Source organism: Pollachius pollachius (genome assembly GCF_949987615.1).
Source record: "Pollachius pollachius genome assembly, contig: scaffold_345, whole genome shotgun sequence".
NCBI classification, from domain to species: Eukaryota; Metazoa; Chordata; class Actinopteri; order Gadiformes; family Gadidae; genus Pollachius; species Pollachius pollachius.
This window is the reverse complement of record NW_027641486.1, coordinates 4,767-17,500: the sequence shown is the minus strand read 5'-3', so window position 1 is coordinate 17,500 and position 12,734 is coordinate 4,767. Positions and strand designations below refer to the sequence as shown.

At 49.5% G+C, this 12,734-nt stretch overlaps 1 protein-coding gene across 1 annotated transcript in view; it reads right to left on the bottom strand.

Annotated features, from left to right (window-relative positions):
- Positions 1 to 8,950, bottom strand: part of LOC307091579 (disintegrin and metalloproteinase domain-containing protein 12-like) — a gene marked incomplete at both ends in the record, with an annotated part of 14,983 nt that extends 6,033 nt beyond the window's left edge. Inside the window, 3 exons of the mRNA XM_079759211.1 lie at positions 1,145 to 1,343; positions 3,463 to 3,539; positions 8,872 to 8,950. Of these exons, the coding sequence (XP_079615337.1) occupies positions 1,145 to 1,343; positions 3,463 to 3,539; positions 8,872 to 8,950 (355 nt within the window). The remainder of the gene's footprint in view (positions 1 to 1,144; positions 1,344 to 3,462; positions 3,540 to 8,871) is intronic.
- Positions 8,951 to 12,734: the final 3,784 nt, after the last annotated feature.

Below are 12,734 nucleotides of genomic sequence, written 5' to 3'. Positions count from 1 at the left end.
ACAATGATCGCACTGTTGCACATCCCCACTGTTGTACAGTGTGTCTTTGATGTTTCTGTTTATACTGGAGTTATATAGCATTCCACATTTGACTCTTATGTATTTAGTATTTAATATTCTAATATTTGATACGTATATATGGGCTATTTAGTATTTAGCATCTTATATTTTGATCTCCAAATTGTTCACCAGCTTTGGCAATGTAAACGTTTGTTTCTCTTCTTAAAGCTTTTTTTAATTGAGTCGAAAATTGAGAGAAACAGAGAGAGAGAAACAGATAGAGAGAGACCGAGACAGAAAGAGAGACACCGACAGAAACAGAGAGAGCTAGAGATGTGAGGTGTGTGTGCTATCTCTTTGATTCTATGAAGACAGGTCATCACGTTAAAAGGGACAATGGAGACACATGGGTCTGCGAGCGTGTTGACATCTAAAGACTGTAAACGCCGTGGCTTCAGCTGTCTATAGACTACACCCTAATGGACGGGCTGTAAAGAATCACTCTATGGTCTCTGCTTTAGTGAAATATGTGACACTTATATCGCACAAAATCATCCCTATAAAGTGGTTGAAGGGTTGCACTATTTCTCCTGCCTTCCCGTCAGCGACCGGCCATTATGACAGCCAAGGTGGTGGAAGAGGAGCCGCCTGAGGAATGATCCTCACACTGCCCTACTAGGAAGACCTGATCACTTCACCCTATGATGATTTACCTGTTTTAATAACGGCACACTTAAGATGAATACTGAAGATAAATAATTAAGATAAATACAAGATGTAGTAAAAAAAATATGGATAAAATATATAGATAAAGAAATGTACAATCATATTAAATATTACATTTAAAATGTATTATGATATTAAATATATTATAGTAAATAATAATAAAGTTTACAATTATAAAAAAAAGCATACAATGTGCTAGTTCTGCTCAATTCCTCAAAAGAGGTATTCGCACGCAACTCATTTTGGGCTAAAGAATTGCTGAGAAGTTGGACCTAATCTCTCCAAATCAGGCCCACGGAGAACTCAGGTCTCGGACCAACGCCATCAAGCGCGCAAATGATCTGTGAATTCCCCTCGGGACCGTGGCTGATCATTATCGCGGTCTCTCCATTAAACCCACAGGGTGTTGGATTCTTACCCTGCTGCCGGACTCCCTGGCCGGGCTGCCCTCCGTCGGGTCCTCCGGTGCTCCGGTGGGGCTGGACAGGTTGAGGTGGTGCCCGCAGGACCCCGCGGGAAGCGCCAGGTGTTCCGCGCGGTAGACCCGGTGGGTGCCGTCGGAGCGGTCCGGCGAGGGCTCCAGAACGTACGCGGCCTCGCCCAGCGAGATGAGGCCTCTGAGCGGAACGACGGATACACACAGAGGACGGACGTTTACTGAGTACGATGGACCACAGCAGGGGTCAGCAACCTTTTCAACATGCAGTGCCAGTTTTACATTTTCTCGTTAATGAGTGTGCCTTAAGCAACAATATATTAAAAATTAAGCTGAATTATGACACAGCGACCAAAAACATTTCCAGAAGACCTGGAATTGTACTGTTTCCATATAGTCCACAATCATGCATCAACATTTTAAATGTTTTTTTGGTTATATTTGCAACATGGGCTTACAAATTATAATTACATATGTCCCATCTTAAAACACCATTTTCAAAAACATATTTGCACTGTGAGAAATGTAAAAAACGAGAATATATGAGAATGTTGGAACCATCCAAATCAATATCTTTACGACATGTACAGCTTTGCAAAACCATGTGAAGGCGATGCATAAAGGCCACTTGCAACAATATTTTAAATATTTTCTTCTCTATTACTCACATAGGTTTAAAAACTATTAATTGATCCCATTTCAGAACACTGGTTTCTGTTACTAATTTAAACATATTTGCACTGGGAAGAAATGCCCAAAACAGAATAAAGTGCAAAAAAGGTCGGTAGTAATGATTATGCTGCCGCATTGTGCTGTGATTTTTTTTAATAATAATAATAATAAAAGAAAAAGAAAAAAGTTTTTTTTTTTTAAAAAAATGTAAGTGTGCCAATGATTATGCTGCCCCGTGCCAGTGGTGGCACGCGTGCCTAGGGTTGCCAACCCCTGGACTACAGGTACTAGCTGTCGTTGTATCAGTGTGTGGATGGAAGGTTGCTAGTTCGATCCCCGGCTAGTGTGTCGAGGTGTCCCTGAGCAACACACCTCACCCTCACTGCTCCCGACGAGCCGGCTGTCGCCTTGTATGGTTGACAACACCGTGGGTGTGTGAATGTGTGTATGAACCGTTGAGTGAGTCGCTTGGATTAAAGAGTCTGCTCAATACCCTGAATGTAAATGTAAATGAATGATTGAACTTGAGGCAATCATTGTAAAAGGCTTTGAGTGGCCTAAGGTCTGAAAAGTGTGTTATGAATTCATTTAATTAAAAATCTGAAATGTACGTCTCAAGCCCCCAGAATTGAACCAATAGGTTGCACATCTCAACAACGGATAACACTGATCCAAGGATCAGTGTCAGGCTCTGAGTTTCCCTCAATGCTATGGAAGGAAACCAAGGCCTTCGCCAAACAACCCTGGAGAAGATATGAGAACTCCTGTTTCTCGTTCTACTGTTTTCCATGTTTAAAAAGCAGCACGGGTGATTTAAGGTGACACTCTTTTTTCTCATTTCACAATATCTTTTTTGTTTCTGGCCCGACGCTCGGTTGGCCGGACGGGATAGAGAGAGATAAGGACAACATGGCTAATGTTACGCTAATGTTCACATGCTAATGACCTTCCTGCAGCCGCCCCCTCCCACCCAAAGCCTGACCCTCAGCCAAGCCAAACTCGGAGCGATTTATCCCAGGTCTGCTGCGCCAAGCAGTGTTCATCTCGCTGGGGGAAGGAACCAGAGGAACTAGGATGAGGACGTGAGAATATGGCGAGTATGGAGTCCAGAGGGGGAGTCTCCATTGTTCCGGTTCAAACATCTCAGCTGGTTGTCCACTGATATCACCCGTAGAGATAATTCCTCCCATTTGATATCAGAGGGAAACATCTTATTTGTCTCAAGCTTCATAAAACAATGCACGTCGAGGGTTGTCTTTATGTACACATGCGGCCGTAAAGCTTTAGAAATATCTACGGCATTACAGTTTGTCTGATGCTGCATTCCGTAACATATACATGTCACGCCAGCTCATTCATAATTCACATCCCATAAAGTCCTGTCTCGACGCTCGTCCGGCAGTCATTCACCCCTGAGTGCGTGTGGAGGAGGAGGAGGAAGAGCTCGATATCTCTGCCTTCTCTTTGGGCTTCGCAGCCCACAGATCACAGATGCATTAGGCATGCTGGCCCAGACGTAACGTCATGCCTAGCATGAGCTGGAGCGCGGTGGGGGTCTGCGTGGTGTCCCTAGCATGTGTGCGCTGGCTGGGGGCCAGCCCTTCGGAGAGGGGTCCCATGGTACCTACCTGATCCCAGTGCAGGTGCTGAGGCTGACGTCGGAGCCGGCGTTGCCCTCCACTTCACCGTGGTAGTAGCAGTTTGTCTGAGGGCGAAAGGAGGAGGAAGCCAAAAGATTAGCCCTTGAAGATTAGACCCCAAGACTAGCGTCGAGATTAGCCAACAAGCAGAGTGAAAGGTGTTAGGGTTTAAACAAAGTTTAAAGACATCGGTCCTGGCCTGATAATTGTGAAATACGGGAAAAATAACTCATGGAGAATGGCCGCTGGCAGGGTTAGCAGGAGCCATTTCCACTCGTCATCGCAAACTAGCTTAAGATCTGTGTGGAATTTCCCACTTTCCCAGCGTAATTTATGGCCCGCTGGTTCCCCTCCCATGTACCAGCTCCCATGGACCACCTGCCAAGCCGTTCATGGGAGTGGGAATAATAAATTAAGACCACATTTTCCCTGGTAGACAAACCGCGGCTAGCGTGAGTAGTGGTGTGGTTGATGTGGCTGACATTTTGAAATGTGAACGGCTACATCTGAGACAGAGCTCTCCTCAGGTGTGACAAAAGTCCCCCAAAAGTGCAGTGAAACAAGGAAAAGAGACCTCTTTAACCCTGCTTTCTTGGGATCAGTGGTCGTCTGAGAAAAGACAATTTACCAAATGCTCTTCACACTTTAGAGCACTCTCGGAGCCTGAAGGGGATTTCCTTTACGACTCATCTTCATTCACTCGTGCGATCTCCTTGGAAGCATATCTCTGTAAGCCTTTTCCTGAAACGTTACGGACGTTTTGGAAATAGGTTCCCCCTTGTTCTGTACCAGGATATTATGTATAGGTGGTAGGTGGATAGACATTGGGGTTCGGTATTCGGTGAACACAGACGCAAATGGGGATGATAGCACTCTATAATAAGAGGAAGAAAGAGTAAAGGAATCCTTGCATATTCTTCTGCTTAATAAATACACAAAACTTTTCTTTTTTTTAATTTTCTCCTTAATTGTTCCCATGGAAATCCCTTTCAAAATTAAAGCATACAAAGCATTAAAAAGGTGAAATCCCTTGGAAGACGCTGTGCGCTTCTGCAAACTTTATACTTTGAGAAGGAGGACAGTGCATTGCACAAAGTGTGAGAACAGCACAGGCAGTCAGAGGAAATATGATTTTGGGGTGTGCGGCCAGGCCAAGTAGGGCTGAATTTAGTGCAGCAGTTAGTGCTACCACCTCATGTTTCTTTGATGAGATCATGTCGGTGATGAATCGAAATGGGGTTAGGAATAGAATCTCTTTTTTTAAAAAGGCTTTCTGCTAAATCCCGATGAGAATGGAATGTGCTTACTCCTCCAAAGTCTCAAACGAGGAGGGGGAATATACGATACGATGCACATAGATTACTGTAAGAGGCGATGTGACATTGTAACACAGCAACATCGTATTTTAATTATAAAGAGCAACCTTAATCCTTCAACCCCCCCCCGAAAGTGTTCAGCTCCATCGCAGCACCGGGGAGGGGTGTTGTGAAGAACTCATTGTTATTCTACATAAACCCAGCAGGGGTGCAGAGAAAAAGAAGGAAAATAAAGTGACTCATAATACAGTCACTCCCAGCCATGCCTTGTGTCTGACATAGGCCTGAACCCTGGAGATCTCTCCCCCTTAAGACAATACATCTGCCTCCTCCCAGCGCAGCAACATAAATTAGGCATGGATCAACCCTGCAGGCGCTGCTGGTTCCAGTCAGTACCCTCCCACAGAGAACCACTTCCTGACAGCAGAAGTGATGGTGGGAGTGGAACAACGACGGGGTCAGCTCACTGTTGGTTCAGGCTTAAGTGAAGTGAACCTCGGTCGGGGCGAGTACCTTGAAACGCATTGGAGTGATCTACTCACCGATCCTGTAATGGCTCTATTGACGCTCCTGTCCCTCCGTGCGTCCATTAGACGGCCATATATTGATATACATCGTCCATCTGTTCGGACCGATTCATCACTCCATGTAACCATCCATATACACTACCGTTCAAGAGTTTGGGGTCACTTAGGAATGTCCTTATTTTTTAAAGAACTGGTTTTCTCAATGAAGATAACATTAAATTAATCAGAGATACCGTCTAGACATTGTTAATGTGGTAAAGGACTATTCTAGCTGGAAACGGCAGATTTTTAACAGAATACCTACAAAGGTGTGTAGAGGCCCATTTCCAGCCACCGTCACGCCTTTATTCTGAGTGCACATTGTTTTACTAATTGTGTTAAAAGGTTAATTGATGATTAGAAAACCCTTGTGCAATTATGTTACAACAGCTGAAAACTGTGTGAGTTTTCATGGAAAGAACAAGAAATTGTCTGGGTGACCCCAAACTTTTGAACGGTAGTGTGTCTAGTTATTCATCCGTCCATTTATCCATTTATGCATGCATTCATCCATCCATCCATCTATTTATTTATTCATCCAGCCATGCATTCATTTACCCATTAATTCACGCATTCATCCATCCATCTTCCTTCCATCCACACATCATCCATACATCCATGTATCCATCCATCCGTCCACGTATCTATCCGTCAATTTATTGATTCATCCATCCATCCATCCATTTATCCATGCACTCACCCACCCATCCATCATCCTGGCCCCCCTCTCCCCCCACAATGCACCTCTGCGGTCCGGGGCTCAGGAATGGCAGTGATCTGCTGGGTCGGCCGCGGTCCGCCAGAGATGCTCCCGCCCGCCTTATCCCCCAATCAGCCTCTCCCCGCCCCCAACCCCAGACGGAAAACATTGCTCAATACACGCACACACCCCCGCAGACAGGCACACACACGCAAACAAACACGCACACACACACAGGCTCTCAAGTACGCATACACACACACACACACACACGCGAACACACACTCACACTCGCTTTCACACATTCACATACAGACTCACACTCACGCACGCATTCATACATACACACACACACATACACACACACACACATGCACACACAATCGCTCACGCAGACACACAAACACACACACACAAAGTCTTAACACACACACAAATGCAGACACACACACATTCTCTCTCTATCCCTCACTCATACACACTAACAAACACACACACACACACACACACACACACGCACACACAATCGCTCACGCAGACACACAAACACACACACACAAACTCTTAACACACACACACACACAAATGCAGACACACACACACTCTCTCTCTATCCCTCACTCATACACGCTAACAAACACACACACACACACACACACACACACACAAACACACACACACACACACACACACACACACACACACACACACACACACACAGACTTCGAGGGCTGGACTTCGCCGAAGAACAAATCTCTCCTGTTGCGTTGAGTTTCCCATGTAAGTAGGCCAGCCAGTCGTTATGTTTTTTGTCATATTTTCTCTGAACACAGATTGCTCTAATTATGCATTGCCAGGGTATCCGGACAGCAATGACACATCTAACTACCTCGCGAGCCACGGATGACTGCATCCATGGAACCTGTGAGGCGGAGGGTGGAGAGTGGGGTGGTGGGGGGTGGGGGCGAGGCAGGTGGAGGAACAGAGCCGCAGCGTGGGGGGGCTCCGGCGTGAGACAGGCGCGGCACACGCACGCCCGCCACCTGTAAACCCTTTGTTAGCGCGTAACAACCCCCGGTTCAGACGCCGCCGCCGCCGCCGCCGCCGCCGCCGCCTCCCAGCGCCTCGCGATGGATGGCGAGGCCCGTGTCACACAAAGCCCGCTATTTCAGGATCAGGTCCACGATACGAGCTGTAAGTGTCCCCCTCCCTCCCTCCCTCCCTCCCATCCCTTCCTCTCTTCCTCCCTCTACCCCTTCATTCCTCTCACTCCCTTCCTCCCTTCCTCCTTCTCCCTCCCTCCATCTCTCCTTCCCTCCCTCTCTCTCCCTCCCATTCCCTCCCCTCTCCCCTCCCCCTCCCCTCCCCTCTCCCTCCCTCCCTCCCTCTCTCTCCCTCCCATCCCCTCCCTTCTCCCTCCCTCCCCCAATCCCCTCCCTCCCTCGCTTCCTCCCTCTGCCACCCCTCCCTCCCTCCCCCCCCTCCCTCTCTCCTTCCCATCCCCTCCCCCCTCTCTTCCTCCCCCCACTCTTCCTCCCTCCCCCCTCTCTTCCTCCCCCCACTCTTCCTCCCTCCCCCCTCCCTTCCTCCCCCCACTCTTCCTCCACTCTTCCTCCCTCCCCCCCCCTCCCTCCCTCCCCCCTTCCCTCCCTGCGTATCCGTCTGCATCCACAGCCACACACCTCCCTGAAGGCCTAACACCTGACACTAATCTAATAAATATCTGGCGTGGATTTACACTGGCTCGATATCGGCCTGCATCCGTCACCGCCCTGACTTCCTGGGTGGTGTCGGTGTCAGAGGTGACATGTGGGGGCGGCGGAATCAATCAAAATGGAAATGAATCGAAGATTTCATAGTCGTTTGGACTTGGAAGAGCTCGGTTTTCTCTGTTCGGGACAACAAAGTGTTTTCGAAACGTGTTTGAAGCGTCATCCATTGTGTAGCGGCTTTGGTTGTTTGCTAAAACGCGAAACAGCTGTCCGTCTCCTGACCCGCTTGCGCCGCGCCGGGTTTCGTCAAACGTGAATCGTGCGGCAGAAAGAACGGGCAGCACGCACCTGCACGGAACGCCTTCTCCGCTCCGCCAACCTCCAGCAGAGCTACACCCACCACCACCCTACACCACCCTACACCACCCTGAGCCAACCTGAGCCACCCTTCGAACGACCGACACCACCCACCGCAGGCTGCACCACCCCCACTGCCGTCCTCCACCACCCAGGGCCACCATACACCACCCTCACTGACCCCTACCCCACCCCCCTGCACCACCCCTTCCCAGCCCCTGAAGAACCACACACAGGGCGTGCGTAATGTACACCACATGCAGGTGAGGAAAGAACAAAAACAAAGCTGTTTTTCCATTTCCCCTACCTCATTTATCAACTTTACCCCGCCCAGATTCAAACCCTAAATACACAGGCAGCTATTAAAGGTGTGGAGGGAGGTTTTGAGAGAAAGAGCCCAAAATAGTGTTGTTGTTTTTTAAAATGTCCCCTCCTTCCTTGCGCCCGCCCTCCCTCAGTCCCTCCCTCCTGCGCTTCTTTGATTGACAGACGAGGATGGATCCCCCGAACCAATCAGGGAAGAGATGTCCTGATTAGTCAGAAGTTAGCCAGGTGCGTTCTACAATCTCGACTCACACAGAGACCGGCGCATGCATCTCAAAACAGATCGTAGAGCATTTCACTCAGAGCAGAGAGGCTGTGGTGTCGTTCCTGACACATGCCACTCAGTCGACAGCCCTTAGGTCTGACATGCTGCGCCTTGAAGAGAACACTGAGAAGAGGACATTGAGAACAGAACAGCCTACCGTGGAGTTGTGGGAGCTGGAGACGGCGCTGCCGTCCTCCAGGTAGTGCGTCTCGGTGTAGTGGCCTGCGAACAGACCCCTGGAAGAGACAAACACAAGGGGGACACGCTCAGAAGGGATCCTCGTGGAAGGGTTTGCGTGTGTGTGTGTGTGTGTGTGTGTGTGTGTCTGAATCATACTGTGGGAATCCAAAGATAACACTATTTGTGTACGATTTCATACGGCTCATAAAGGGATAGCATAATGAAACATGTGTTTATGTGTGCGTGCATGTGTGAGAGAGAGAGAGAGAGAGAGAGAGAGAGAGAGAGAGAGAGAGAGAGAGAGAGAGAGAGAGAGAGAGAGAGCGAGAGAGTGTGTGTGTGTGTGTGTGTGTGTGTGTGTGTGTGTCTGAATCATACTTTGGGAATCCAAAGATAATACTATTTGTGTACGATTTGATACAGCTCATAAAGTGATAGCATAATGAAACATGTGTTTATGTGTGCGTGCATGTGTGAGAGAGAGAGAGAGAGAGAGAGAGAGAGAGAGAGAGAGAGAGAGAAAGAAAGAGTGCGTTTTTGTGTGTGTGTGTGTGTGTGTGTGTGTGTGTGTGTGTGTGTGTGTGTGTGTGTGTGTGTGTGTGCGCGCGTGCGTCTGCCATGCATGCATGTGTGTGTGCGTAAGGGGGGTGGGGGGGGTACGGCTTGAGAACGAAGGGGTCAGTGACTGAAGCAACCAATCCCACGCCTCCTAAACCGATATCCCCAAGCCCTCCACCGCTGCCAGAGCGGCGGGGCGGACGGTATGAACAGCGTGGCCAAGTGTGACGTGTTGTTTAGGGGCCCGGCCCCGGCTCCAGAGCCCGCTTAGATCCGGATGGGGCCCCAACGCAAGAGGCTACGTCCGACCAGAGGAAGTTGATATCAAATAAAAAAAAAAGAATGAGGACCCTAAAAGCTCTGCGACGCGTTCCATTGAAACGCTTACAGCCCACAGTTAGGTGTTTAATTTCAAATACGTAACACACGCAAAGCTGCATGCATTATCAGTAATTATCTAGGACAGCGCACACCATTGCCAGGAACGAACAGATGGAAATAATTGCCCGATTCTGTACTGGGAGTTGTATTCCGAATTAATCACATGAACGGAAAATAAAGTAGAAAAAACAAGCACATTGTTTTAGGGGATCCATTTTAAAGCTTACAACATGCATGGTGAATTAAATGAGGATCTCGTCTACAGAGCTTTTAAGAGATCGGCCTCTTTTTCTCTTGTCTCTCTCTCTCTCTCTCTCTACTTTTCTCTCATCTTGCGTTGGCCTAGCATTAATTGTTAAAGATATACATTTAGGAGGAGTTAGAGGAATACAAAGAGGGAACCCATTTGAAACACAACACAGTAATCACTCTACACACCCCTCGTCACGGAACAGGCTGCATCACTGCTGAAATAAGATGTTTTTCACCGGTTTAAAGACACCACAAGCAGCTCAGTATGTACCCTGAACAGACAGACAAAACCAGGTCTACTTTACTTCAATTAAAGTGAAGCATTGAGCTAGATCGCTTCATCTAGCCGTCGCCGTTGAACTGTCCTTTGTCTGAAGCACCGCTCGGTGAATCCAGCGTGATTCCCCCCCTGTGGAGACACAGGGGGCCGAGACAGTCTGCTAAGGAGGTAGGAGGCAAGCGTGTGGATGTAGAAGGAAGCCTCCGTGCCAAGGATGAGCTGAGGTGGAGGAAACAATGGGAGACATCCCATCGTCGTCGTCCACCACCCCCCCTTCGTACTTAACATAATATGTCAGTCCGTCCGCATATGTATGTATCAACCGCGGGAATACGCAATCCACTGCCGCCGCCAGACGATTCTCGGGCCGTGCTAATCCACAACAGCTGACAGCTGGGATCTCTTAGTGACCTCACCACTCGCCAGGGATCGGGGAGCGTCGGCTGAAACAACTGGGGCAGGTTTATTTTGTTTGGGACCTGTCAGTGAGACAGACACAGTGCTTTGGCTCTTTTATTCTCCTCCCCCCCCCCTTTGCACCGGTGGTCCTCCAAACCCAACTCCCAGAGCTCTGTTCATAATCAGGGGATCAAAGCGGGGGCCAGGGAGCCAAATCGAATGATGTGTTCCTGCTCGGGGATGTAACGAGGTCTGCAGTGTGGGTCGGCTGGATTGGCCCCACGGCATCGGCAGAGCCGGCGGACACAGGTCTGAGCGTGTTGTCCGGCATCGCCGCGCCTTCATCCATCCTCGCTCCTCGCTCTGTGTCGGCCGGCGTGAACCAATACATGTGTGTGTGCGTATGTGAGTCTTTGTGTTTGATTTCGAGTGTCATAGCAACTCTGGGCAGGAGTGGTGTTGGGGATTGAACCAACAACAGACGCATGAGACGAATGCTGTTTGTTGGCACAGTCGTGAAAAGCAACTCGATGCACGTCAAAAGGACAATGCAAACTGCAGCAGGGTTTTGAATGGATGCACACAACGCAAGCATGCACACACACACACACACACACACACACACACATACACACACACACACACACAAACGCAAGCCAGAAAATGACGGAACAATGGTGATGTAATTGATGTCATTTCAGCACAAACATAGGAAAACACAGGCACACACACACTCTCTTTCTCTCTCACACACACACTGACAGACACACAAAAAGACACACACACACACACACACACACACATCAGTGATAGATCACTCTTGAAGCCCACGACAGAAAAACACGTATAACTGTCAACAGCAGCCTTTCTGCTTGGCAGGACCACGCGGGCTCCGAGCCAAGAGGGCGTGGCCGGCGGGGTTCCACAGGCCGCCGCCCCTTCTGCCCAAGGGCCGGCGGGGGGCCGCGGCTGTTTACCAATCAGCGGGCGGTAATGAGGCGCGACTGCACTGATGTCACGCGTCACATCGATAACGCACGAGGCCGCTGAAGCGGCGCCGTGGCGACAGCACGGGACGGGAGGAACGACATACAGGACCACTGGGATAACAGGGGGAGGGTCGGCTGCTGTCGCCGCCGTCCGGATCCGCCACCTTGATCTGTGACGGGAACCGTGGCGACAAGGGGGGGGGGGGGGGGGTGGGGGGGGGGGGGGGGGGGGGAGGAGGAGTCTCGAGTTCAAGAGGAGGTCGATGAGACAGAAGGGAGGAAGAGGGAGGAGCGGGAGGTAGAAGACGAAGACGAGGAGGAAGACGAAGACGACAACGGGGATGATGAGGACGAAGACAGAGAAGGAGAGAAATACGATTAAAAAAGACCTCGTGGAAGAAGAAGAAGAAGAAGAAGAAGAAAAAGAAGCAAAAGACGACAACAACGATGAAGAAGAAGAAGGGCCTTAGTGGAGGAGGCTGTCACACCAGGCAGTGTGTCGGCCCTTCGGCCCCAACACTCTGCGTCAGGCTTATGCCTCACCGCTCTGCTGGAGCGGTACGGAGTGTGGCAACCCGGCCCGGGCCAATTAAGGACATGCAGAGCACCTGAGGAACAGGTGGAGAAGCAGGGCTTCAATAGCCTGCTTCTCCACTCCTTCAGGGCTCTCTTAGCCATGTGGCTCGGGCACGGAGAGACCGGAGAGACCGTGGATTCCTCCCAGGTTTTTCGTTCTTTGTGTTTTTTTCAGTGGGAGACTTTGTTTGATTTTGGAATAAAACGTGCCCTGAAAGTTGTTCCTGTTTTGGAGGAGGTTGTTCGCTCACCGTGCCGGGTTACCACAGGAGACACGGAGAGGATCACCGGCTGCAATTACAGAAGTCCTGTTCACATTAAGTCAGGGGAGCTCCGCCTGCGGTCGGGAAGACCTTGACGGAAAAAGCTCTCTGAGGATCCTGAATGCTCGATTCTCCGCGCGCA